Consider the following 27612-nt stretch of genomic DNA (forward strand, 5'->3'; position numbering starts at 1 on the left):
CTAAGATTTAATTCTACAATGCCCGCGTATAACAAGGACAACCCATTCACAATAGATGAGCACAGAGCAACCCGAGCACAGAGCAACCCGTCACTAGTATCAGCCTTACCCCCACATAAACAATTAGACCTCTTCCTTACAGGCAGCATCAGAATATAAAGACAAATCTGGCTACAACTCAGTTATATGTTAAGTTCTAAACTCACATATATTGGGCCAAGCAGACACAACTAAGCACATTCCATTGAGGCGCCAAGTCGCAATACTTCAATGAAGCAAAGAGGAACAGCTACAATATGCCAACAGTTGAGGCAATGGACATAGGATGATAACAAACCCAAGGATCAAAGCACTTATATGTTGATTGGATATGATCATAGGTGTTAGGCAGTACCAACAGGAAAGGTCCTTGATGTGGGGAGCATCAGCTTACATGTAAAAATACACATAAAACCTCAGCCATGAAGCATATACATGAACAAAGAGGAGCAAATATAAAGAAAGCAGTTAGCGTGCAGATAATGCATGTATACATACACATTTAAGTTACCTAGATCAAAAGCATCTTATTCATGCATACACACCACCAACTTATATCAGTCCAGCCCACAGCTATTCTCCTCACAGCCAATACAGCTCCCACACAGTGCTGTAAACAGTGCCCCTAACCCTCAACCCCCAATCAGAAAAGGCACACAATTTCGAATAACCATTCAAACACCAGCATAGAACCCCTCAATGCGGCACCCAAAGAATAATGCAATACATAGCAAGTAATAATACCTATCTGATGTGCACCTACAAAGATCAAGGGGATCCATGACCATGGCCGTATTACAAACATCAACACCCCTTCAATAAAAATAGGCATCCCATAAAGTGTACACATCAGCACCACTATCCTGCATCAATTGATCTTTCTGCCTTTAATGATTTTGTTTCTCTACACATGTCCAGCTTATTTCAACTTGGAAATGTTGCATGACCTATGGGCAAGCACTCTCCTAAGGAAGTGGATCAGCGGCGAGCAACCTGGGTTCAATACTCGATCAAGCGTGGAGTGCGGGATAATCAATCACTTTAATGTAATCATCCTCAAACATTGCCCAATCCGTTAAAACATGAGCAACATAAAACTCGCTGTGCTGCCCAATGTGCAACTCACAAATAGCGTATCGCCAATATGCCATTGTCATCCCTTTACCGTCGCATAACCTGCCACATTGTCAGCACGTATGCCGATCAGGTGTATTGTGCCTATAACCATCTGGAAAATGGGAAAGCTATCCATTACCCAAAAATACATGGTAATAACATTGCCCAAAAATAACATCAATATAAAATGAGCACCATCCGTGGCAAAATGTACTCGCATATAAGCCCAAACGCATCCTCGGGCAAGAGTAAATGCCCAGAAAATGCAGAAAACGCATCCGAGACCGGGAGCAAGTGACGCCGTATGAATCCGGAAATAAGTAGGCCGTCGTCACTCAGCACGCAACGTCGCGTGACACAACAACAAAGGTCCCTTACTCGAGTAACCCCGTACTACGCCCATGGTTGCCGGCAACAGAGAGATAACACGCGCAGTACACGTTTAAACTGCCGTAATTCGAATATCGGCAAAATACAATTAAAGTAAGCCATTAACAACAATATTATGTAAATGAATGACCATGTAATTAATTTAAGAGCAACAACAATCACGTGAACAATAAATAAACAGCAGTTAAATTAAATACAATTCGGACAGTAAGAACAAAAATAATAATAAAACATTAAGGATTAGGTTGAGCCATTATGCAAGGATAATCCTTAAGCCAGGCACAGGCTTGTTCAGGAACCTCTGAGTTTTACTCCATCTGGTAGAAACAATTTCAAGATTGCAGGTTTCAACAGGGAAGTTTTCAATCCTCTTTCTTTGGCCAAGCGCTTCGCCTCCCAAAATGCTTTCCTTTTAAGGACTACTTCTCTAGGAAAATCAGGGTAAACATTAAAAGAAACTCCTTCCCAGAACAGAGAGGCCTGTTTCCTCGCAATAGTCAGAATATCTTCCTTCATGCTGGCTCTCAAAAACTTCACAATTATTTGTCTTGGTTTGCCGGTTTCCAATTTTCCAGCCCTAAACACCACATCCAAATCCCTGGACTGTACATTGCTTCCTGGCAAACTTTTTCGAAAAATATTAGTGACTAAGGTGAACAAATTGAGTTCAGGTTGTTCTTTAATGCCAATCAAGCGTAAGTTGTTATTTCTGGCCTGGATTTCCAAGTTCATATTTGACAGTTGGAGCCTAGACACACCTTCTTGTAATTCCTGATAGGCCCTATAACTGCCTGCAGTCTCTTTCCAAACCTGAAGTTCTGCCTTCAACCTCTTTCATGCGTGTTTCCAGACCATTGACAGCTCCAGATAAATCACCTAAAGCTGTTTTCACTTCAACCATATCACTGGCCACTTGCTTAAGCAGTTTAAAAATTTCAGCATTGCTTGGAGCTTCTTCATTTTCAAGATCTTCCATCACTTGCTTAGGTTTCTTAGGTAGAGGGTTGTCCACAAGCTCATTCTTCTTTCCCGACATTTCAGCCAATATTAACTAGGTTTCCAATGGTTGCTAGGGTGGGAGCAGGAGCTGCTGCCTTAAGCTGCTACTCCCTCAGAGGCCATTCTAGCATATTTTATAGAATTCAGCTGTTGTACCATCCATCCTGGGAGCCTCACTATTAGGAAGGCAATTGATCACCTGTCTCGATTCCTCTTCCATTATAGGTTAATTCCGGGTTATCGCCTGCTCTGGGTCTAACCATGCAAGGGCTACCCTAGCCAGGAGCTCCTATACTTGCTGACTTCCCGCTTGAGCTTACGAGGTGTATAACGCATTGTAATAGTTCAGAAAACACTGTTAAATCTGCGAGGATCGTACCCGCCCCATCCTACACTTCCATGATATTAATACTAATTTGGCATTTATATAGTGCTACGAACCCTCGGGTATCTGAGCGCTGCTTATTGTTACCCACGCTGTGTGGTGGTCATTTATCGACCTCGGAAGGATGAAAGGCTGAGTTTCGCCCTGCCGGGATTCGAACCTGCGTTAGCAGGCTCTGCACGGGTGTTAAAGCGAGCGCTCTACTCGCTGTGCCACTTGACCAGCTGCCTTTCCTGTCTGATGGCACACGCTAGTGTCCTGCTAGGCCTGTGTACCCTTCTATATGGCGTTGCTGCTGCATTGCCACCAGGAACTTTTCTTCCCTCCTAGCTATCGGGGTGAATGATTTTTGTATTTTGCGCTTTACCTCTGGTTCACTGTGGGCAACCTGCTGTGCTCGCATTTTAGCCGGCCTCTCCAGCATACACATGGGCCATGCCTGAAACCGCCTATAAGTGCCTTCAGCCCCTGCATTCTCTACAGAGATGGCACACTGTAATATAGACTTTAACGTCTCCCATATAACTCCCGGGTGTGGGACTGAACTCACATTGAAATGTTGTACGACTTGTTCATTATTGTTTCTAAATACCTGGTGGTCCAGTGCCCGCCTCTTGAATCGCCCCCTAATCAATTTGGGTGTCCCTACTGGTCTGTAGAAAGTGATCAGCACTGGTGGGTGTTCTGGGAAGAAACTTTGTGTCTGTCAGGCTGGCTATATTCATGGTAACCAGAAGTCTGTTCTGGAGGCAGTGTCGTGGAGCCCTGAATAAAAGGTGTTATTCCTTCACATTTGGATTCCAAAAGCACCAGGCGTCAACTAGTGTATGATATTCGACTATGTTCCATGTAGTTGCCGGTTTCGAGAGTCTAGTCTATATCATGGTAGCCCTATCCAATTCCAGCGAGAGACCTTGAAGTCGCCTGCCTGTATAATTTCGTACATAGGATATGGATGTATAAAATTTGCACGGTATTTGTTTTTGGCGCATGCACGTTTATACGGAGAATCCTCATTCCCAAGCATTCACCCGCTAGAATCAGAGCTCCCTTCTGTGTCGCCTGTCTGGTTGTGCAATTTAAAATCGAGAGACCTATGTATGTTACCATGCCCCCTGGAGTGTACAGACTAGGATGAGCCATATATATGGTTCCCCGACCGTCCCCCCCCCCCCCCTCCCCACCTCCCACCCCGGGAAGGTGTCCCATCTTTACCTAAATGTGCCTTCTGGAGCAACTGAATCCTCGCTTGGCTTGATTATCGAACAAAACTCTTTGGCCTTCCTGAATACCTAAATGTTCCATTTCGGGGCAGTAATCTGTTCACACTTTACACATGCATTTATATATCGGTCCGGGCCCGCTTGCATATCCCACACTCCAGTCTTTCCAAAAAGAAGCAATACCATCTTTTCGGATACTATCGGGCAGCAATACCATCTTCTTGGATACTATCGGGCAACATAGCTATGTCAGTGGTAGGTAGATTTTTCGCGAAAACTGTAAAAACGCCCTCCCCTCACAATCCCCCAAAAATCCCAGCCATCTCCCCCACCGTTCCCTCTCAAACTCCATACAGGTTCACACTTCCAGTTGTGTAAATGCTGAATTGTCAGCCGCTACGGCTCCTTGCGGCACCACAAGTCTTCTCTTCCATGTGAATTGCATCAGATCCCTGCTGTTACTTAGAATCTGTCTCTGCACATCCCAACAAAGTTACATCAAATCAGTGAGCCTTGTAGACACTTCCTCAGTGTGGAGATCTTTGCTTTGAGCAAACATCACAGCCGCTCTAGGATCCGTAAAGAATATGGTCTTTCCCCTCATACAATACTCACTTTAGCTGGAGACAGCATGGTGTGTATTTTTTTGCACAGTCGTTTTTAACCTCTTGATGTTGTCCACTGCTCGTACCTGTGAACTAAAATCTAGCAAGATCTGTATCATTGCAGACCCCAATTTCAGGTCCGCTTTCTCTATGGCGGCTCTCAGCAACACATCTGTCTTTATAGCAGAATATTCACGCTTTGATAGATTGTCCGGGGGTTTCGGAGCCAAAGTGCGGTGCACCCTTTCCTCCATGAAAGGAGGCCTGTCCAGTATAGCCAGTAGGCGTTCCTCTACGAATGTCTCCATGTTATGAATAGCTGTTGTCGCCAGTACTCCAGAGTTCTCACATTGTTTCGTCTGGATCTCCCATCCAGATTGTAATTCTTGCCACCACTTTTTTTTACCGTTTGTTGGTGCGCTCCCTCTTTCTGTCAAGTTGAAATTCTACCCCCCCAGGCCCAATCACTAATCCTCTGTTCATCTGCAGACCTGCTACTGCACAACTTCTCAATCTGTATGGCTGAAAGATCAACTTTGCCGATGAGGGCAATTTTTGTGCCCAGCGTGTTGCTGTACTTCAGGCCAAGAGGGTTTCATTCAGGAGAGAAACTTCGATTGCGGGGGAAACCAGAAGGAGCATCGACCTGCCCCAGCGCCAGTCCAGTCTTTACAAACCGGTTCATTTTTGCCGTTTTTTTTTTCAGATTCACCATTCTTTGTCGGGCAGGACATCACAGTGAGAAGTTGAACATATTTGTATCCCCTCCGCCGCATGGCCCATTGCAGACAGTTTGATGGCTTGCAACTGCCTGCGCTCAGCCTTGGGACTGGGCGCCAGAGATTCGTCACCCACCAGCATCCTACTTTATTTGCCTGGTGTAGAACCTACCTCACGTATCCTGCTATCCCACTCGAGGCCTTCCAGGGGGAAACCTCTCCCAGTGGTGCCGTATTGCTAGGTACCCACTGCAGTCATCAAGGCACACTACATGTACTCCAGTGTCAGGAGCTGGAACCCCAGCGTTACTTTCAGGTGTTCTCTCCTCAGTATGTGGCAGATATAATCGATTATTGCCGCTTGCAGCCATCCAGGCCATAGCGTCTGCACAAGTATTTCCAGGCTTGTCTGATGGACGGAGAGGGAAGAATGTAGGACTCCACGGGCGAACGTCCCTGTGGTACAGAATTTCCCCCCCACCCCCTGACGTCCCCTACACTCCCCCTCACTTCAGGACATTGCCGAGAGGGTGCACTATCTGTTCCAGGCGAGGAGCGCTGCACACGGGCAACTGGTCTGCTTGGCTTCAGTCACTTGCTGCACCATGCGATGGGCCAACAATCATACGCTCAGCAGACCGCTCTGGAGTACTGCAACACAGCTGCTCGTCCCCAGATGGCACTTCCTGGCTCTGGCACCAACAGCCCACAGTTAGGCTGCCTGCACCTCTGCATACACGTTGGTGCAGTCCCACTGCCAAGCCGTCCTGGGACACACCTTCAACAGAGACGCTGGGATGCACTGCGGAATGGAGGTTGAAGCAGTAGTTTGGTTCCAACTGAGCCACCGTCTTGTAGCCATGACAAACTTATATTGGCGTGTAGTGCATCTAATTCCAAGATGGAGTCTAAGTGAAATGCATTTTGTGAACACATGAACATTTGACTTCAAGCTTTCACTTCTCAGCACAATGTGCATTTGCTAGAGCCATAGAAAGATGTGTTCAGACGAAGCTTGTATTGCATTCTTTTAGCAGCAGAGTGCAAGGTCTGGAAACCGGAGATTTGTAAGTCAGTGGAGTCTGTTGGCTTAAACGACTGCGCAGCTGAGACTAAACCTCTCTGGAAAAATACTGTATCACATTTGGAGGGAAATAATTCACGCAAGCGGGGAAAGCACTTCACTTCTTACTTTGAACTGCGACTGGGCTGACTGAAGCAGACTTGTTTCTGTTAGCCTCCCGTTGGCGAAGGATTCTCTCGCTCCTACCCTGGTGATTCCCAGTGAAGGCTTGGCAGAGATGAAGATCGTTACAGAAACACTAATGGTGATGTATTTCCGTTTCACTTCTGTCTTTTTATTGTGATAATCTTTAATTGAGATAATGGAGACCTGAGACAGGTCTGTTTCAGAATGTACATGAAATATGAATTAATTATTTGTATTCCAAGACCAAGCACGTTGCTTTACAGCAGAGGGGAACCCCTTAAGTAAGTTAAAAATATCTTTAAATTACTGAGAAAACAGGAAGACAAAACATGGCGTTGTGAGCACACAAGGCTTGTTGGATCACAGGATGGAGGTCCTGGTCCAGGTGTCCCAAGTTTTTCAATATCCGGATTCCACCATATTGACCTCAGTACATTTTCTTCTGAAATGGTTTTCCAGTAGGCAGTGTAAGGTTTCTCCAGTGCGATACTGTCTGCCCCTTAAGATTATATTTGTAATGCTGTGGAGAATGGAGTTGACAACCACTCCACATGTTGGATTTGCATATGTGAGTGGGAGATGTTGGTATATTCTTGAAAGATGATTACTTGGTAATGTTGAGATGTTTGTAACCGGCTTTCATGTCCTGTTTTCAGTTAAATGGAAATCTACATGTTTCTTGGGCAATTACCAGTTAAAATTGCAATAGCAACTATGTAGTCTTTGCTTCCTTTTTTATGTTGGTGAACAAGCGATGAGAATAATTCTCAGAAATGTGTTAATTCCCTTCTACCTTAGAGAACCCCAGCTCTTTGTGCAAGCCTTTTGGACTTTTTATCTCGTAAATTTTAATGTGATTTTAAATTGTTCTTTTTAACTTTGTAGTCTGGCAAACTCCATAGGCATCATCTTTACATTGTCACACTGCACCTTCAGTGCAGTGGCACAGGGACGTCTCTTAGATTTCCTAAAGGTTTAAATACCTCCTCTTGGTGAAACTGTTTCCAAGAGCATTGAAGTGAAATTGACTTGACTTATTTTTTTGTAACTTTCTAGACCAGCGCACCCTATCTTCCCATAGGGTGCTGGATGGGGTTATTTAGTATCCCCTTTGTCTAGTTTCTCATGTAATATATATTTTTTTTTTACCCTTTCTGCAATTAATGGCTGGTGGCAGTTGTTTACTTTTTACTATCATTGTGTGTTTACCGCGGGCTACGTTTGCAGCCACGGTAAGGCACCCATGGGTGCCCATTTAGTCAAAATGGCCCTGTTCTTCATTTTTCGCCATTTCTTGTCAGGAAGGTCCTTCATGAGACTTACTCTGCGCGCCAAACCAGGTTTGGTCTCTTGGTTTGTTTTGTCTTTGGCAGGATTCACAAGTGAAGCCCGCCTCTGGCACCAGTATGTCTGGCAGGCGCAGAAAGTGAGGCAGTTGCCCGAAACTCCCTGCGCTTAATACCCTTGTTTACAGGAATGCACCCAAAGGTGATTGGCAGCTGGCTTTCCGGCAAGGACAGCCACCCTGCTGTGTGATTGGCGGCTAGGCTGCAATGAATGGGTGAAACCTGCATAAAAGGCCAGGCTTTTTGGCTGGAAGGCAGTCGACCACTGGACGAAGGAATCCGAAGAAGAACTTGGAAGAGACGCCTGCTGCCACTCCTGGGCCATTGGTTTGCCTGGTGAAGCCCTGCTGCTGTGCTGAAGCACCCAATTCGCCTCTTCTAGAGAAGCCCTGCAAGGACAACTTCTCCCTTTTGAGTTGGTGGGACAAATCCACTCCAAAGTAAGCCTGTCTGGACCTCCTCTTGAAGCTGGTTGTATTTCCACTGCAATTGCTGCTGGAACCGAAGAACCAGGGAGTGAAACACCAGATTGTGTTGCTTGAAGTCTGACCACAGCGCTAGGAAGATCCTCCGGACTTCCCTGTTGCAGGACTGACCAAGCCTGAGCCACCTCAATAGAGTGCTGGACCCCAGAAGCGAGGAAAGTCTGAAGTGGTATCCGAGAACCGCAGTGTTGCTATTTGCTGTCGAACGCGAGGAGCTGAAACAGACGAACCGCTGAATTGAAGTTTGCCCATTGCTGCCGCTGACTGTCCCATTAAAGAGCAGAAGTCCCCAGACATCCTCCATCTTGTCCCCACGACTGAGGCTCAGGAACAGGATCTGCAGAGCTGTACAGGAACAGAAGCCAGCTGGAACCATTTCTTCTAACCAGAGGTGTACTGTAAAGTCTAAGAACTTAACTCTTGTTGTGTAGCCTTACTTCCTCTCAGTTGAGACCTGTCTTGGTTACCCTGCAGAGTTGCTAAAGCTTTGCCCCTCACGTCTCTCAGCGTGTGGCCCTTCAAGTGTACAAACATACCTTTCTACAAACATTGTGCAAGACCTTTTACCTACCTGCAGAAGATCTCCAGCTCCCCTTGACATTGTGCAACTAACACATGCTGGCCTGTCTCTCTGAGAGACTCCTCTTTACCTCTGATTGTGTGCTTTGGAAGGTGTTTAAAAGTACTTGCCTGTTTCAGAGTTATTTGTTGACCTTTGTTTTATTCCTCTAGTCTATCTTTTTCACCTAACTCAGGATTGCTCTAAATGTACCAGTGATAAATACATGTCCAGTGTCCTAGCTATTTAAGTCACCTGAGGGTGTTCTAAGTGTCTGTGTGCCATCCCCAATGGGTATCCTCTGATTTAGAGAAAGTGTGTTTTGAAGTACATTTAAGTGTTACATGTTTTGCTCCCTTTCTGAAGAAGGCTTATATAGCTGACTGTGAAATTAATAATTGTTTTTATCAAGAAACCTTGAGTATAAGTGTGAAACTCTGTTACAACAGTACTGCTCACATTGACCCCTTTTGAGATGAACCTAGCTGCTCGATGACACTACCAACCTGTGTAGTTCAGACTTATTCAAAAGGTTGGGTCCCTATTGGCAGGAGGTCAAGGTTATTGTAGTGCACCCGAAGGGTAGTGCATACAGTCTTGCCTAACCGCAAGTAAAGAATTACTGGTATAATGTTAATTTGCTACATATTTAATTTAGCCTGTAGCGAGAAGTCTATTCCATTTCAGGTTAACTGCTTATTTGTAGGTGGCCGACAATGTCCTGTTCCGCCTTCCATGTACTCAGTTTATTAAAATTACATCGAGATTGCTTGTGGTAAAACCTACGCTGCCTCGGCTGCTTTTGTGCACATTTGGAGCACTCCACTGAATAAAACCCAGTTGGGCTTTACTTTCTGGGGCCTGCCGGGAACTTCCATCATGGCTGCTGCTGCAAGAACATGGGCCAGTGGAACCTGTGCACCCCTCAAGAATACCCCAGAGTCATGGCTGGACGTTGTTAGACAACTGTTGATCCAAGGTGTGCCTATGCCATTCTTCTGTCCTTGCCTTACTTAATCCTTGCTTTCAATGCATGTCCATGCCTCTGTTACACATATTAATCCTGGCGTGTGTTTTTTTTAACATCTCTGCACCCCTTTTTGCACTGAATCTGTTTTTCTGGTTTAATTTGAAAACCTCTCTGGACACGTATTTGGTACTAAAGGTGTCCGGTTAAAGGTGCGATTACAAAAGGTTCGAATGCAATAAGTTCGGGTACATAGGACTGAAAACAAAAGGTTTGTGGGTTATTTTTATTTTTGGGTTTCCGTATAAGTGTTTTACCACAAAAAGAGGGGTTGGGGGAACCCCCACCCCCAAAAAAATAGTTTAAAAAAACCCTCATTTTTCGAACCTTTTTGTTTTCGGTCCTTTTGTTCGAACCTATTGTATTTCGAAACTTTTCATTCGCACATTTAACCTATAACCGTTCCCATTGCATCTGTTTACTTCCCTTGGCTACTAGGCTGCCTAGTGAGTTTGTGTTCATACTGTGCAGCCTCTCTATCTTCCTCCTATCCTCTGTCGCCGCTATGGTACTCGTCTCCCCTTTCTTTGCTAATTGCTATACTATCACTATCCTTCTCACAAAGTCTAAGAAAAAGCTTCAAGACCTGCTGACCACTAACCCTGGCTTACCTATCGCAGACATCTGTCAGCGCAGCTTCCAGACAGATTTTCACTGATTTTTCTGCCCCCTCTCCAGATCTATGGACTCTTCATCTTATCGCTCCGCTCTTATCTTCACCCATTACTGGTGGCACTAGATGGGAAGCACTCTTGGCGGCCTTTGCATCATCCTGGTGTATCCTTGTCTATCACAATGGCACGATCTTGGTTCAGGGTCCTCAACCCGACCGCCCCCTCTTTGACTGGTGCTGTCAATCCATCGCCCTTGCCACTCCTTCCACTCTTTTCCATATCCCCCCCACCCTCCACCACCCCCTCCGACTGGTGTACCAAGCCCCTGTACCCCTCCTCGGAACACCTTCAAAGGTATGGACTGCTTGCTTCTAGCCACACTTAATGCTTGTAATGCCATAAAACACTGCCGATATTTGCCTCCTCCTTGAAGACCTTGACCTTGATATCCTTGCTCTTACTGAGACGTGGTTTAGTGCCAGCTCGGGCACTGTTTTGGACTCTTCTCACCAATGGCTATAATCTCCAAGCCTCGCCCTAACCGTGCTCGTGGTGGGGTTGCACTGATCATCCCTGAGTGGGTCCCTTCTTCCCTCATACCCACCCAACCTTACTCTTCCTTTGGAGCCTTACTCTTCTTTCGGGAGCCTGGTTTGCAAGCTGGTCATCGCTCCCACCTCCTCCCTGACCATTGCTACTATCGGCTAGCCACCTGGCTCTACCACCTTGTTACCCTCTGAATGAGATGATTTCTCTGCACACCCACCACTAAACTTCTCCTGGGTGACGTCAACATCCACCTTGACTCCTCAATCACGGCATCCACTCTTGACCTCTGCAGATCGCACTCCCTCTCCATTCTCCCTTCTAGTCCTACCCACTTGGCTGGACACACTCCTGATGTCTTCATCCACATTGATCTTTTGCTCTTCCCCCGCCCCCCACTCTCCTGGTCAGACCATTCTCTCCTCACCTGGGTTCTCTTGGCCGTCTGATCGCACCTCCCCCAGCCCTGCCAACCTCGTTCACAAACTTCTGTGCGATGAAACGAGTTTGCTGCTGCCTTTGCATCAACCTTCATCCCCCCCACCACAGACTCTACCTTTACCTCTGACTCTGTTCTCAGCAACCTCCATCTTGCCATCACTGATATCCTTGACATTCTTGCCCAGTCATGAGGATCTGCCTGAACATGCCTCCAAACATAACACCGGGTATAACTCCGAATTTGCAGCCCTGAAATGCAGAGTGCAGAGCTGCGGAATGGAAGTGACAAACCTCAGGCTCCCTCTCTGAGAAACTGGCCGGTTGCCTACCCCAAAGGCAATACTGACTGCATTTGCGCCAAGAAAAGGGTCCACATCCAGGCTTGCGCCTCTGGTGCATCCAACACGGCTGAACGCTTTAAAATCTGCAAGAAACTAGCCAATCTTTCTGCAGTCTCCTCTTCCCTCAGGTCCTCTGCAACACACTGGCTTATAGCCTTCACTGCAAAAACTCAGGACATCCTGAGCACCCTCACTTCCCTCTTCCCCGCCCCCCTCAACCATCCCCCCCATTTCCTATGGCATCCCATCTCCCCCTTCTGCATTCTCCCTCTCACACCTCATGAGGTCACCAGAGTTGTCCGCTGCATGATCTCCTCCAAACAGGTCTCCCCCTGTTCCTCCAGAACCATTAAGGACAATGATGCGTCTCTTTCGCCTGCACTTGCGGATTTCTGCAACCATTCTTTTGCTACTGGATCGTCCCCTCCTCTCTCAAGCACTCTTGTGTGCCCCCTCCTGAAAAAACCTTCTGCAGACCCGTCTTGTCCAGCCAACTTCCTCCCCATCACCTCTTACCTTGGGGAAACTCTTGGAGAAGATGGTCTTCCTTACCCAGCACATTGAACTTGTTGGTTGCCTACACAACCAGCAGTCTTGATTCCAAGCATCCAGAGGCACTGAAACTGTTCTTCTGCGCACCTGTGACGAACTGATCGCATCTCTTGACTCCACTCTCCAGCTGTTGTCATTTTACTTGATCGCTCCTCTGCATTTGACATGGCCAACCATTCCATTCTCGTAAAAACGGCTCTATGATACTCTAGGTATCTCAGAGGGGGCACTGAACTGGCAGACCTCCTTCCTCAATGATGTCCATCCCAGGTTATTGTGGGCTCTTTCTCCTCCCCCCAGCTCTATCTCCACCTGCCCCGTCACCCAGGACTCCAACCTTTCTGCCTGGCTCTTAACACCTATCTTGCTCCACTTGTAGACCTCATTTCCACCTACTCCCCTAACTTTGTTATGCAGATGACCCACAACTAATCCGCTCCTTACTTCCTCCATCATTCCTGCCTGCCTATCGGCCATCCATTCCTGATGTACCTCCAATGATCCCCATCACTCTGGCCATCTTCTATGGGCTCTTGCCCCCCCCCCCCTTCTCCAGAAGCCGGAAACATTGAAGTCCTCTTCGACTCTTTTCTTCCTCCCTCACATTCAGGACCTTGCCAAGAAGGCCCACTTTCAACTCTACCTCCTCAAAGAATCCTTCCTTTCCTCACTTTAACCTACAGAACCAGCGCTCTAGAGACAATGAGCTTCTGGGGTAGACTACTGCAATAGTCTTTTCCTTCAACTACCCTCCTTCTCTGACCCCAGCTGCTAAACCACAATAGGGCTGCAAGATGTATCCTCTGCCTCAAGCCCAGGGACTGCATCGCTCCAGCCCTAAAATCTCCAGGTTGCTGCAAGAATCAAATTCAAATCCCTCTGCACCATCCATAAGGCGCTCTGGGGCCCGGGACCCCATCTACAACCGGCTCTCACTAAATACACTCCCTCCAGATCTATAAGTTCCCCCGCCACCAATTCTGTGCCAAGCGATTCGCTAAACAGCGAGCTGGTGTCCGATCTTTCCTCAGAAGGCTCCCTCCTGTGGGGCAGTCTCCCCCCTTCCTTTGTCCTGAGCTGGATCTCCTCAATCTCCGAAAGCTCCTCGGGACCTTAATTTTCACCTCCCCTTCCTCCCTCCTCTGCAAAACCCCACAGTTGCTGAGAATGGTGACCAGGTCCCTTATGTATCCTCCTGGGTCCTGGCCTCCCTTCCCACAGTCATCTCCTTTAGCCTCTGCCCGCTCACAGCACTTGCCTTTGCACCCACTGGCCTATGCCACCACAGGCCTGCACTTTTTTGGCGGCTCACCAAATCACTTAACAGCTGCATACTCCTTAGCACTTCCCTCTGTGGTACTCCACTACCTCACCTCTTCTCGCTCCACTTGCACGTTTTGAATGCTCACAAGGCCTAGTAGGTCCGCCTCCATCTTTCATTGTTATATTTGCTTTTCATTCCCATGTTCCCTCCCTGTTGCCTTGTGGGCGCTTGGAGAAACAATTTACTTGCTGTGTACAAATGCACAATAAATAAATACTGATATTACTCAAATATATTAGTTGATTTTCTTCTCAATAGAAGTCCCAGTTCTCTGTTTACTTGCCAGCATGTCTCTTGATGGGCATGAAAGCAGATGTAGTCCAATTTCTAATCCCTTCCGTAAATCTCAGATTACGATCACTTTTTTAAAGGGGCAGTTGTAAAACAGGCATACCTTTACTACCGTGATTTTGACTGCTTTTGTTTTATCCAACTTTCTTTTGAAAAGTGTATTGTAGGTTTACAGCCTGTATCCAACTGTATTTTCCTGTTATCCTCTAGCTCGTAATTACTCATTATGTTGCCCTGCAGAAGTTTTGGACTGCAACTTCCCTGGTGCTTTTTAGTGTTGCCAAAATTCCTCTTCCTACAGACCTACTTGTATTCTCACTTGCAGAACATTTTCTCTCTGCACAGGCATCAAGAATAGTCCACTATTCGGTTTGTGCTCGCTTTCCTTCTAAACCTAAATGTTTGTTTTTTGTGATGTACAGGTGGGTTTGCAAAAGTTAAACTTGCTCGCCATCTCCTTACTGGTGAAAAAGTGGCAGTGAAAATTATGGACAAAATCGCACTTGGGGTAAGTTGGTGTTCTTGTCCCAGTTTTGTATTAAGGCACACTTTGTCTTTTTCAATGTATTTAATAGTGCACCTATTATTGTGTTTTGGGTGACTATTTAGTCTTCCATAGCGCTTTGAAAGTGTTCGGAAAGCAGAAAAATAAGCAATCCCAAGTATGAAAACAACTTTGTAATTTTCACTGTATTTTTAATGCTACCATTATTTTGTTCCAAAACCTCTAGAAACGCTATTATCTTGAAGAATAAACCTGCTAAACAATTGGTGGTTTAGGCTGACATGTCTCTAACATGGCCGCCTTAAGAGAAAGCAACTGAGCCTCTACTGATTAGTGCTTGTCTCTGATCTCTTGGCCACTTCTGGTTCTTTTGACAGCAGGGGCTCAAAGAGCTGGTGACGCAGGTGAAGGCAAGTCCCTTTACGCTCACACCAGAGACGTGAAATGGTCCTGTATGGTCAGACCATTGATTGGTTTGATCGCTGGCGGGCTGGGAGTCACTCGCTACCCGGAAATGCATGGGTTTTTGACTGGGTCAGTGGTGGCTGCCATTAGTCCTGGTGGGCTGGGTGGGGGTTAGAGGTCTGCTGTTGGCCTGGCTGTTATGAATGACCATTGCGAGGAGCCTGGTGCTGTCTCATTTTATTTTAGATTGTTTATTGGCATTTCGATAGTCCCATTACATCAGAATTTAAAATATGATCTGTGCAGTTTAAACGGAGCCACGTTACACAAATGTAAACAGGCTTAGATGAATAGTACATTTTACCATTGTATGCCATGGGGAACGCTACGGGGTGCAGTAGAGTGACCACGTATTAAGCTGTAGGAGTGGGGCAGGACTCGGACATACACCACTTGACATAGTGTTAGGGAGAATTCTGTTTAGGCTGAATTTCCTAACCTAGTGAGTCCCCCAGCAGCTTTGCTGGATTTTTGGGGTTTATTTTTTCTCCTGCCAAGAGTGAGACTCTTTTACCCTCACTCTTGGACATGACGAGAGTGTTTCTGTGACTTGCTATGTGCTTATGGGCTATGGGGTATTTTCTCCCCATAGGCTATCATTGGTTTTTGAATGTGTGTTACACAGCACCCTCAGTGCAGTAACACAGGGGTGTCATAGTGACCCCCAAATATAGACTCCACACCCTGGGACTGACTGCTGTCTCCCTGGGTCTGTAAAGTCACCATTGACTTTACTAGTCTTAACTTAGGAACTTAACCAGTAGAAACCATCATACTGTGGAAGTACTGGTAGGGGCAATTAGATTGCCCCTGGGTCTGTTGTCGAGGGGGTACTGTCCCGTCCCCCCTCGCCGAGTTTCTGGCTGGTGGCAGTGGATACCACAGAAATATTCCACCGGAATATTTCCCAATGGGATTTCCCATTGATTTTAATGCACCACTTTTTGGTGCAATGTTAAAGATACCTTCCGGTTTATTTATTTAATATAAATTCACCGGTTGGGATTTTTTGCCAGAACTCGCCGCCAAAATGGCGTCTAGGTTCACTTCAGTAACCCTGAACCCGAGTCGAGCCTTTGTTCCACTTTTGGTGGGCTTCTGCACAGAAGCCCTCCAAAGTGGTCTGTCTGGGTACCACAGGGGGTGTGGGAGGGGGTTTAGGCACCCTGGACTGAGTTGCCTTGCCAACTCATGTCGCACTCTGGTGTGATTGGCCCAAGTGGTGAGCCGCCCCGCTCACCACTTAGCATGTTTGAGTGACAGCTAGGCTGTATGAATGGGGGTTTGCTGCATAAAAGCAGGGTTTTTGGGACTGGTTCTTCAGAAGTCGCCACAGGACCGAAGAGGGAGAAGCCGAGCCGATCTGCCAAGACGACACCACCGGTGGAGCCCTGCGGAACCGTCTGACCACTTTTCCCAACGACAGAGATCTCCAGCCCAGAGAGTCTTCTTCCCTTGACTGGTGGGGGACAACCAGTTTCTGCCTTCTTCTCGCCGACCTGAAGCATCTCGTGGCCGCCTTGCCTGTGCCAAGCACCCCGGCAACCGGGATACCACTTTTTACCTCAACCGCGAAAGAAGGTTAACATCCTTTTAACCGGAAAAACTCCACGGCTGGTTTCTTCCCTGGTAGTGCAACGACCTTCAGCTTTCCTCCACGTTGAGATCTTCTCTTCCTCTGGACGACGCCGCGACTTGCACCCACTACCAGGAACAACTGCCACCACTGGAGGATCCTTTCCACTTTTAAAGGTACTGTGTTCCGCCCGGCTTCCCTTGACACCGATTGTACGGGGTAGATTTAGCCCTCGGCTCTCGAACCTGGGTAAGCCTGGGACACCCTAACTAAACTTTTCTAAAACCTTTTCTACTCACCTGTAAAGACTTAGGACATTGTGTGATCTTGGACATATCTTTCGCCTGGCTCTCCCTAGAGTGGGCCTGGCAACCGAACTTCCTTGCTCACCAATAGACTGCCTCTCTAAAACTACTGTGAACCTCTGAAAAGTGTTTTGCCTTGCTGCTTTCATTACTTCTGCCTTTTCCCTCCCTTTTTAACTAACTTGTTGGAGTGCCATCTAACGTTAAGCGCTCACCTCTGTCTGGAAATAAGTGGTGTTAACTTAGACTTGTCCAACAAATAACTAGGGATGTACATATAAGTAATAGTGACTGTGTTTTGACTTACTTACCTTTTTTCTGTGCTAGTGTAATTTATGAGTGTCTTTTAAATAAATAATTATATACTTTTACACCTAGCTCTGGTCAGTGTTTGCTTGTACTACTGTGCCTCTGTACCTATTGTGTATGCTCTATATACTGCCTAACTCTTCTTGAGGGAATTCTGACTGCTCAGCCACAGCTACCAGGTAAATCTGGGTGGTACAGACTGCTACCAAGTGGGTTTACTGCCAAACACCTGTAGACTTAAATCTTTTGGAGTGGTCCCAGAGGGAACTGCACAGGTTTCTGCCTAACACATACCAAAGCACAGAGCATCCAACCGTGATGGTAGCACATTCAGGGTGGCTCATCAGAGGGGTGAAACATCGTCCAGGTAAGCTGTTTGCAACGTTTCTGTTGCATTGTCGTCATGTACCTTTAATGCTACAAGCCATGCTTTTTCTCTGCTTAACACCAAGTCCGAAAGTCATTACGCCACAGTACATATTGCAGTCCTTTTTCGAGCTTCCATCCCATGGCCAGGCATCTCTTCGCAGAAACACTGGTGTGATCCATACATTTTACATGTTTGTGCTTGCTAGGCATAGGAAATGCACCCAATAAACATTCAAGCGGGCTGCAATGGTATCTTGTAATACCGGCTGCGGTGCAAGCCCACTCTGTTTGAGCCCAAAACCCCTGTGCCTTTGTACAACTCCAAAACATATGTATTAAGTCGGCACCTTCCCGCTTGCACCAGGGGCAGGCGATGTGGCGTTCAGATTAAATTTGGCCACCCTATTGAGGGTCATGTTGATGCAATAAAGCATAATTACCTGGAGCAAACAAAATCTGGCGTTCCGGGAAACATGTTTAGTAAAAATCAGTGCCCGACCCCACTGTGCCTCGGATATGTCAGAGCCAACATCAGTCGCCCAGCTTGTCTTTCAAAGTGACACTCCTAATCCCTTTCAACAAACATTAAATGAGTCGAAGGGCCTCCAGCCAACCTCCAAATGATATAAAAAGGCTAAGACTGAGTTTTCCTCTGACTCAACGGGCCATGTCCCCCATTGACAATTAGCTACCCTCATATCCCGCGTGTACTTCAGAAATTGGCGCTTTAAGAGGCCTTCCTGTTGGAGCAGACTATCCAGGTCTCTAAACATCCTGTTGACATGCAGATCTCCCAAGTAGCTATTCCCCAGGCCTCCTAGCATCGCACAACTTTCAGCTCGCTCACTCACACCCGCACATTCTCTCACTATGATCTGAGCATTAGGCGAGTAGGGGTGGTGCACGCCAAGTAGCTTCAGTGCCCTGGCCCAGACACGATTATCCAGCTTCACGACCATTGGTAAGGGAGCAATGTGGTCCTCGGGGAGCCAAAGAACAACCTCAAGCTGAGGGTGCGGGGGGGGAGGTCTTAGCAAAGGCATGAGTATTTCTGATTTAGAGGTAGGAGTATCAACAACCATTTTGCTACAAAACTCAGCTGAGCTGCCAAATGGTATCATTCAAATTTCGGCAACTGCACCCCACCGTCCCTGTAGGGCAAGCACAACCCCTTCATTGCCAGTTTGTCATCTCGCACCCCACAGAAAATCTCTCAGTAGGGCGTCTAAGGAACAAACAAAAGCTGCCTAAATGTAAAAATGAACATTTGTGAAGAAGTACAGAAACCTAGGGAGAACGATCATTTTTATTTATAGCAATTCTGCCCATAAGAGAGCGGCAGTGTGGACCAAAAAATCATGCAATTCCTAATACCATCCACTGCTTGGAGTGTGTTGAACGTGTTTCCCAGGGCGAGTGTCTGATGCAGAGGAAAAAGACAGGACATGTTAAAGAGGATCCTAGACAGCTCAGCAAACGCATCGAAGACACCTAAAATGATAGGCAGGTTATGTTGGGGCTCACCCAAGTAGAGAAGTACATAGTTAGCATACAGTGATATAAAATGTGTAGTGTCACCTAGTTTAATCCCAGCCTCCTGATACTCAGCCACAGGCTCCAAGGCAAGTATGTACAGCATTGGGTAAAGAGGGCATCCTTGATAGTACCCCTCTGTATATCCCATGAAGCAGATACCCGTCTTCCCGATCTCACCCTGGCCGTTGGGGAGGAGTAGAGCAATGTCACCCAGTGTATTAAACCATCCCCAAACCCCTTTTAAAGCTGCAATCATCCACTCCCAGTAAACAGTCCTTGACAGCGTCCAGAGAGGCACCTACATAGCACTTGTCCCAGGAATTAGTTTGTTCAAGGACATGCTGCAAACGGCAAAGGTTCAGGGGACCTGGTACAAACCCATTTTGATCAGCATGTACTAGGAGCTAATCTATCCGCGCAACCGGGAAGCCAGTATCGTGAGTAGTTTCACATCACAATTCCGCATGGCCAAGGACGGTAGGAGTCGCACCTCTCCACTGGCTTCCCCTGTTCAAGGATTGGTATTACCAATGTTTTCCTCATGCTAGGCGGGAGTATGTCGCTTGGTATGCTTCCTCGAATACTTCCTCGAATAGTTTAAATGGGGCTGGGGACAGGGCAGAGCCATATTCTTTATAGAATTTACTTCCCAGTGTTTTATTGGTGCAAAAGGAGGCGATCGCCTCGCTGATTTTCTGCCACCGTTAGAAGCTGATCCATGGAGGTACTCTGATCCACAGTGAGTCTCGGGAGTTGAATCAGGGAAAGGGGCTTCTGATATCCTGTCTGAGGGCACCTGAGCATCATGCTTATAAAAAGTCGCAAGAGCATCATTAATTGCGGGCTGAGAGTGCTGCGGCATGCCGCATTAGTCCGATAGTAGGGTAATTAGGGGCCAGGGTTGTTCCCGTTTGCAGAGCCAAGCCAGTGTCTTCCCAGATTTGTCCCCTTTCATGTGGGCCCGTGCGATCCTAGTAGCATAATCAAATTTAGACCGTCTACCCAGTCTCCCCCACGCCAGTAGGGATGGACTGTAGTAGTTTCTCCCCGGCCCCCCCTCTCAGTTGGTCTTAGTCCAGAGTGTGTGGTCTCTAACGTCTGGTATTCCCTCACAACCACCTTCATAGCTTCCCAGACTGTACCCCAACTTTGGACACAACCAATATTTGCTTTTAGGAAGTTAAGTATGGAACCAAGTAGGTTGTCCCTGAAAAGAGAATCACTAAAGGCCTCAGTGGGCCTTGGGGCCCCTAAGTTCCCAGCATACCACCCTGGGGGGGGAAAGAGATCGTACGGCCCATATATTCTTCATTAACAAAGTCAGTAAGTTGTTCAGCACCAGTAAAGCGATGACCAATCCTGGTATGCAGCTTATGGGGGGATGAATAAAAGGAGTAGCTCTTGGTATCTGGATGCAGTTCCCGCTAGCAAGTTCATTGCAGACTGCGCCTCGTTCAAGGCATTGGTGGCAGGCAAAGGGCCAGAACAGACAAAGGACGATCTTTCGAGCATAGGGTTCCTCACACAATTAAAGCCTCTACCCCATATAAGGAAAGCATTGTGTCTGGATGCAATATGAGCACAAGTATACGCACATGGTCTGGTATTTTCTGGTTTGGGAAATGAGTGTTAACAATGCATACTTCTCTATGCCTGAGGAAATCCTACAGAATCAAATCTCCCTGACCACCTCCAACAGCTGAAATGGCAAGCTCTCATCTATCCATATAAGGACCCCACGCCCCCCTCCCACCAAATGAGCACATTGGTCTCCTGGAGCAAGGCTACAGTGATCTTTTTATGGGCCAAATAGGGTTTAACTCTGTTTCTGCGCATGTATGACCCCAACCCTCTCATGTTCCAAGTTAGTACCTTAATTTGCACCCTGATTTGGCTATCCTTGCACCAGCCACCTCTGTTCCCACATAACCTATCCCATCCCTGATGATTGCGGTCCGAAGGGGCCCTAGTCCCAGCACATATGCCAACCTCTCCTATGCACAGCAATTGGGAACATTGCAGGCGTAAGTAACGCACAGCCACCTCCCAAATAGTAGTCTCCTACTGGGCGTAGTAAGCCTCTTAACACAATAGAACAACGTAACTGTAACCTGTAGCCCAATAAATACCAGTTGTTCGGGCTGTCCTGTACCTCCAAGGTCGCGTGTGACTATTGTGTACCAGGTAGCGGTGCCGGCAACAGGCCGGTGCCCAGTGTCAACTGGGAGCAGGCAACTAAGACCAGCAGTGGGTAACTTGGTCTCACCCCCACTGTACAATAGAAAGGAAAAAAAACTTTGACTCCGGCAGAAGAAAACGGCCATTGCAACATCAGGGGAAACCAAGTAGAGAGTTTGGGGGGGGGGGGGGGTGTTGTCCAAGGCCGGTCCGTCTGTTAATTTGGCTGCACTATGAGCATCTGTCTCGGCAAAATCCACAGGCAGAAACAGGTTCTTTATGGTCCGATCCCAGGCTTTGTGAGGAACAGTAAGCTCAAGTCGTCTCACAGGTTGGTGCCGCTCTTGCTAGAAAGATTGTTCCATCCTCATGGATGCTGTCCAGGAATTGCGCTCTACCATTGTGTATAATCTTCACCCTCGCCGGGTATATAAGCATATACTTAATCCCTAGATGCCGGAGCCTAGCCTTTATGGGGACAAGTGTATTCCTTGCCCACTGAACCGCCAATGTGTAGGCTGGATGAATTGGTCATTGAGCTGCCTCTCAGTATCTCGCCTCCCTCCCTGGAGTATTTCAGCACTACTTTCTTATCACAGAATTAAGGATCCTAGCGATCACAGTGCGGGGGTGAGACCCCAGTGGAGGTTTCTTCTGTAAGGACCTATGTGCCCTTTCAACCATGAATCCCTGCGACAGTTTGCCAGGGTCGATCTCCTGTAGTGCTCAATGTCGGATCGTGACCCCCCCCGGTACCCTCTAGTAAGCCTAGCACCCACACTGGTTTCCTGCGTGACCTGCCTTCAGCATCCTCCGCTCGATTCCAGTGATGCATTCTGTTTTTCCAATACTTTGACTCTTGCTTCTAGGTCTTTATTGGAGGTCAGTCCTCTTATTTGCCCCTCTGCTGTGGTGACCCTCTCTGCCAGGTGCCTGACATCCTGTCACAGTAGCTGGACATCAATTTTGATTTTGTCGATCCTTGTCTCAAGAGGGGATTGTAGGGCAGCTATTGCTGCAAGGACTTGATACTCATGAGGGTCCACGATGATTCGGCACTGTGGATTGCTCCACATACCCCCCCCCCTGTGGGGGAGCAGGGGGGGTGTTGCCTAGTTTGCCCTTTCCGACGAACCAGTCCATAATTGTGAGCTTCACCTTGTTCTTGGTGGGTGACCTGGTGTAGAGCAGCCTTGTGGTTGGGTGTAGTTGGACTTTGCAACCTCAAATCTCAGTCCGAGCCTTCCATTTAGCAGGGTTTCCTTTGTGCCACCCGCCGTGTCCCAGGCAATGGTGTACAGGGCTGCCGGCAAACTGCAGCATGTTAGGGAGAAGGCCCCTCCCCGTAGGCGCCAGCTCTCTCCAGTTGGTTGCATATGCGCAAGTATTACCCAGGGAAGAGGTCCTATTGCCAGCCAGATCCCCCCCCCCCCCTCCAAGCCACTCTTGGGGAGGCAAAGCCGAGGGGAGGAGTGGGGGGGGGGAGGGGCGGGGTGGTTCCGGCTATTTTGGCCCTGAAGAATCCACTGCATGCCAGGAGGCAAGTTTCCAGAGCACTAAGGGCAGCACAGGGGCTCAGGGAGCTGGTCCACACAGGCTGTAATTAATGTTCGACGTACCTTGTAGTCGGCGGGAAGCAACCACGTATGTACAGCATTCCCAACGTGTGTATGATGGTGAAACGCCCAGCGCCTCAGTTCTCTTGTTCCTCTAGGGCTGCCGTAAGTGGCGCTGGAGGCCGATCAAACCTCAATATGGATTTCCTCTCTGAGCTAGTCTTGCAAAATCTTTGCACCAAGCGGAGTGTAGAATCACGTGGGAGACCTCTGCGTTTCGTCAGCAGCTGTCATGGGACCCGCTGGGGAGCGCTGCGGCAGTGCAACCGCCTGCCTCTGCACAGAGCGGGCAATCCAGTCTGTGGCCAGATAAGGTAGAGGGGCTCACCAGGTTGTTGCAGCGGCCATCTTGGGGCACTCGGGGCTCTGTCTCCTATTTTCTATCCTTGCAAGCTTTGTTTTTACACTGGTTGAGGCTGAATGAATGCACACTGGTTTTCCCTGCCAGAGAAGTTAATGAATATGTATGGATGTGTTGTATTTATTGACGTGGAAAGGATCTGGACAGGATCTCAGTGTGAGTTCCTCACAGCCACGTCCTTGCTGCATGAGCTCGGGCCACGTCCCGCCTGGTGCTCTCATGGCTTTGCAGAGGGATTCCTTTCTGCGATACCAAGTAATTGCAAAAGTTAAGGGACAAGGGGAAGTTTCTGTAAAATGGCAACGCAGGCTCATCTGTTCTCAGCATTTGGACCTGTTCAGGTTTCTGCACCGGGCGCACGTTTAATGCGCAACCATGTGGGACTGGATGGGACTTCCATACCCATAAAATGGCGCCTTTTTTATATTCACGCACTAAGTCTATGTATCTATGCCTGTGAAACTGTATCCATGCCGGGTTTCTTAGCACAGTCCTCCCCTGGTCTGATTTAAAACAACCTTAGGATAGGACGCCAGATCCTATAGCATGTCCAGAGCACCTTAAAGGACGATCTTATAGTGAGAGTGGGGGCGGGGTGGAAATCGCCACCATATGTAAATCTGTTAAGGTCCCTGCCAGGAAGACCATCGGGAACTATTTTTCATACCATGGATAGGCAGACAATGGGATCGGATTGTGGAATGGGCTTTACGCAGTTCCCCCTACTGTAAAAGGGAGGGGCGAGACCACAATATATTCCATGGCTACAGATGGACAAGGATAATTTAAGGTGTCAAATACCCAGTTTAACGGCGGGTGCAGGAAAATTGATTTAGGAGTTGGAGAAATTGACTGGAGGAAATATGTTAGCAGTAGGGGATATTAGGGTCTCTCCTAGAAGCTATTCTTGGGGGGGGGGGGGGGGGTGGTTTTGGGGGGGGAGGGGAGCAGATGACATTTGGATAAAATCAAGCTATTACAGTGGCACAACACTGGGCATGATGGAGCACCATTTAATAACTTTATACCACAAGGAAGAGTCGTGGGTTACAGAGGAAAGGGTGGATTTCAGAATGGGCAGAATGAGAATCGGAATGTGCAAGGAAGATTTAACCATGGGGGGGCTAATTATAGGTAACCCTCCTATATGTTGGACGTGTGGGATGATGGGACATATTGCCAAGGGTATATACAAAATGGTCAATATTCAAGAGGGGGGGCAGCTTACCCTCCAGCACATAGCTCACATGCTAGGGATGGATTTGCCCAGGATCAGACAGTGTATTAGGCACAAGCACCACAAGCGCAGCAGATACAGCAAGCGCCAATGAACCCCGCAAGGGCAGTCGCAGCATGTCCTGATGCAGATACAGCAGAACGGCAAACACCGGACAGTTATTGACATCTAGAATAGGGGGTGTCCGTAGTAGGAGGGAATCCTTTTACAGGTACAGGGACGTGTATGTATCCACAATAGGACGGCTCACAGGATGACTTGATGTGTTCAGTACTATCAGTGAGATAAGTGGTGAGAAGATCTCATGGGCAATAGCCGCAGCTAAAATCTTAGAACAGATTTTTCTCTCAATAGATAAGTTAACTCAAACATCTACGCCTATCGTCTCATAGGCTTGGACCATAGGAGCCACAGCAAACGACGATTAGGACAGAATCACTCGCACCTGGGGCCTGCCTGCCTTCCTTTCTTGTTTCTTCCCCGTTTCCTTTTTTCGTCTCTCACCATTATTTTTATGAAACCAGCACCTTGTAAAAATCGCTAATGCAATTAAATCTTGTAATAAAAGAATATATATATTGCGGTGTATCCTGTGAAGAAATTAAAGGGAGGGTTGTGGAGATTCATATAAGACATGAAACCAATTAACCAGATTGTAGAGGCTGAGTTTCCTTTTTAGTTCCTAAACCAGATTTTCTCAATCCTGTTGCAGATGGACCTTGGCAGTATTGATTTGAAAAGTACTGTGATACAGTGTGTAGATGACATTCTGAATTGTAGCTTAACAGAAGATGCTTGTAGACCAGACTCTTCATTTAATGACTATCCTCGCAGACAAAGAATTTACAGTATTGGCAAGAAGTATTGTGTATATTGGCCAGTTAATCTCGCTTGAGGGAAAGGTGACACCTGAAAGAGCTGAAGCAATAATGAAAACTGCAAAACCGCACACAGTCGGTAAAACGGATGCAGCGATTCTTGGACTATAACTATGTAAGAGCATGGGTGTTTGACTATTGATCATACATAAGACCCCTTTTACAGGCTTTGAAGAAAGCACAGGTAAATGAGAAGAAAATAGAATGGACTGAGGAAGGATTTGAAGAGCCAAAGGCAATTTGCACGGCTCAAGCTTTAGGGATTCCCAATTATGCATTATTTTTATTTTCACATACTGATGGGACAGTTATGACAGCAGTGCTAGCACAGAGAAGTATGAGGGTACAAACCTTTGGCATATTACAGTGGGATGTTAGACCCAGTAATGAAAAGGCATTTCCAGTGCGAACAGTCATTGGCAGCAGCTGTGTTCGCAATTGAGAAGTCTGCAAGCATTGTAATGGGTTGTTCATGACCCTTTTTGTAGATCAGGCTTTATTTGCTATTTTGGAGAAACCTAAGGGTACATTGACAGTTGAGAGGTCTTCTGTGTCATATCTAATCCAGCGATTGTCAGATGTAAAATTGTGAACCCTGCCACATTTGTAGCTGTGCCAGAGCATGTGCATGATTGCACGAACTATGAGGAGTTCTACAAAAGTATACCATGCGTTAAAGAAAATGCACTGGCAGGAGGGGAGATGCTCTTCATTGATGGTTCTTTGAAAATTCATCCGACAAGTGGGGAAAAGGCATTCCGTTGCCGCTGTAGTGAGGCGTAGAGTAAACTGTAAATTTGAGGTTGTGGCAAGTGCAAGACTACAGTTTCACTTTTCAGCATAACCGGCAGAATAGTTGGTGCTTATTGCAGCGCTTGAAAAACACAAAGGACAGGAAGTGATGATATAAAGTGACTCCACCTATGTGACGTCAACTATGCACGCAGGGCTAGCACATCGGAAAAGGAAGGGCTACCTCCGAGCAGATGGCACTCCAGTGCAGCACGCATCATTATTGGACAGGCTCATTAAGGCACTGTAACTTCCAGTAGCCATAGCGATAGTTAAATGCACAGTGCATACTAGGTAGACTGATTTGATTTCTTGCGGGAATGAAGCCGGAGAAGCCAAAAGGGTTACATACGTGTCCGATATTGCAAGTTTTGATGCTCCAGATGTTAAGGAAAGGGTGGTCAAGATTATGGTGATAAAGGAAGGATTTAACCATTTATCAAGAGCTCAGTTAATGGAGATTCAAGGCAGTGCACCACAAGAATTATGGAAACTAAGGGAATGTTCTTTATCCCCCTCAGAAGCATTGTGGTGACAGGACGATACCGGAAAGCCGGTGATGCCACTAGCATCACCGGCACTACCCAGCAGTAATATTTGTATCGCGCTCATACAGAAGTGTTTCAGAGCGCGACGAGGCAACAGAGGGGATCAAGGGAGGACAAAACAATCTTACTAGGCCCAGTGACCTTGCGAATGCGCAACTGCAGGGCAGAAGGAAGGGGGGGGGGGAGTGCAAGGGAGAGTGGAGAGGTGGAAAGTTCTGAGCAAGGGATAAAAGCTGGTAGTGCAGCTAACACGGTGGCAAATGCAAGGTTAAAAAGCACCCACAAGGGATGTCTAAGGGCAGGTAAGGGGACTGTATGGTTAAAGAAGTGCAAGGGTTGCCAGGAGGCAACGTGGGTGTGTTGCTGGGTGGGCAGGGACCTGGGCCCGAAATCGGAGGGTAGCCAGGTGCACAGAGCCGAAGCAGAGACCAGCAGGGGAGATGAAGAGCAAAGGCAGAAGCAAAGAGGGAATGTCTTGAGGTGCTTCCGGAGATGGTTCTCAAGTTGCAGAGTGGCAGGGAGGCTGTTCCAGAGGCAGGCCCCAGCCGAAGAAACAGATCTACACACAACTTGTTGCTTGAAGAATTGACTGACCCTGAGGGAGCTAGGGAAGAGTCTTGCTGCAGCTATTGCAGATGGCTGGTTCATAGCGAACCTGTTAGAACAAGTTGCATTTTATGTAGTAAATTGCATTTTATGTAGCAAATTGCATTGTATGTCCAGTT

The 27612-nt window shown here is 47.3% G+C and overlaps 1 protein-coding gene across 3 annotated transcripts in view; it reads left to right on the top strand.

Moving 5' to 3' along the window:
• The window catches only part of MELK (maternal embryonic leucine zipper kinase), a 711420-nt gene that overhangs the window by 78376 nt on the left and 605432 nt on the right, over nt 1-27612 (top strand). For all 3 annotated transcript variants that reach the window (XM_069630471.1, XM_069630473.1, XM_069630472.1), the window contains exon 3: nt 14635-14720. In XM_069630471.1, the coding sequence (XP_069486572.1) occupies nt 14635-14720 (86 nt within the window). The remainder of the gene's footprint in view (nt 1-14634; nt 14721-27612) is intronic.

Source organism: Ambystoma mexicanum, chromosome 6q (genome assembly GCF_040938575.1).
Source record: "Ambystoma mexicanum isolate Mex_15411 chromosome 6q, UKY_AmexF1_1, whole genome shotgun sequence".
In the NCBI taxonomy this organism is placed as follows: Eukaryota; Metazoa; Chordata; class Amphibia; order Caudata; family Ambystomatidae; genus Ambystoma; species Ambystoma mexicanum.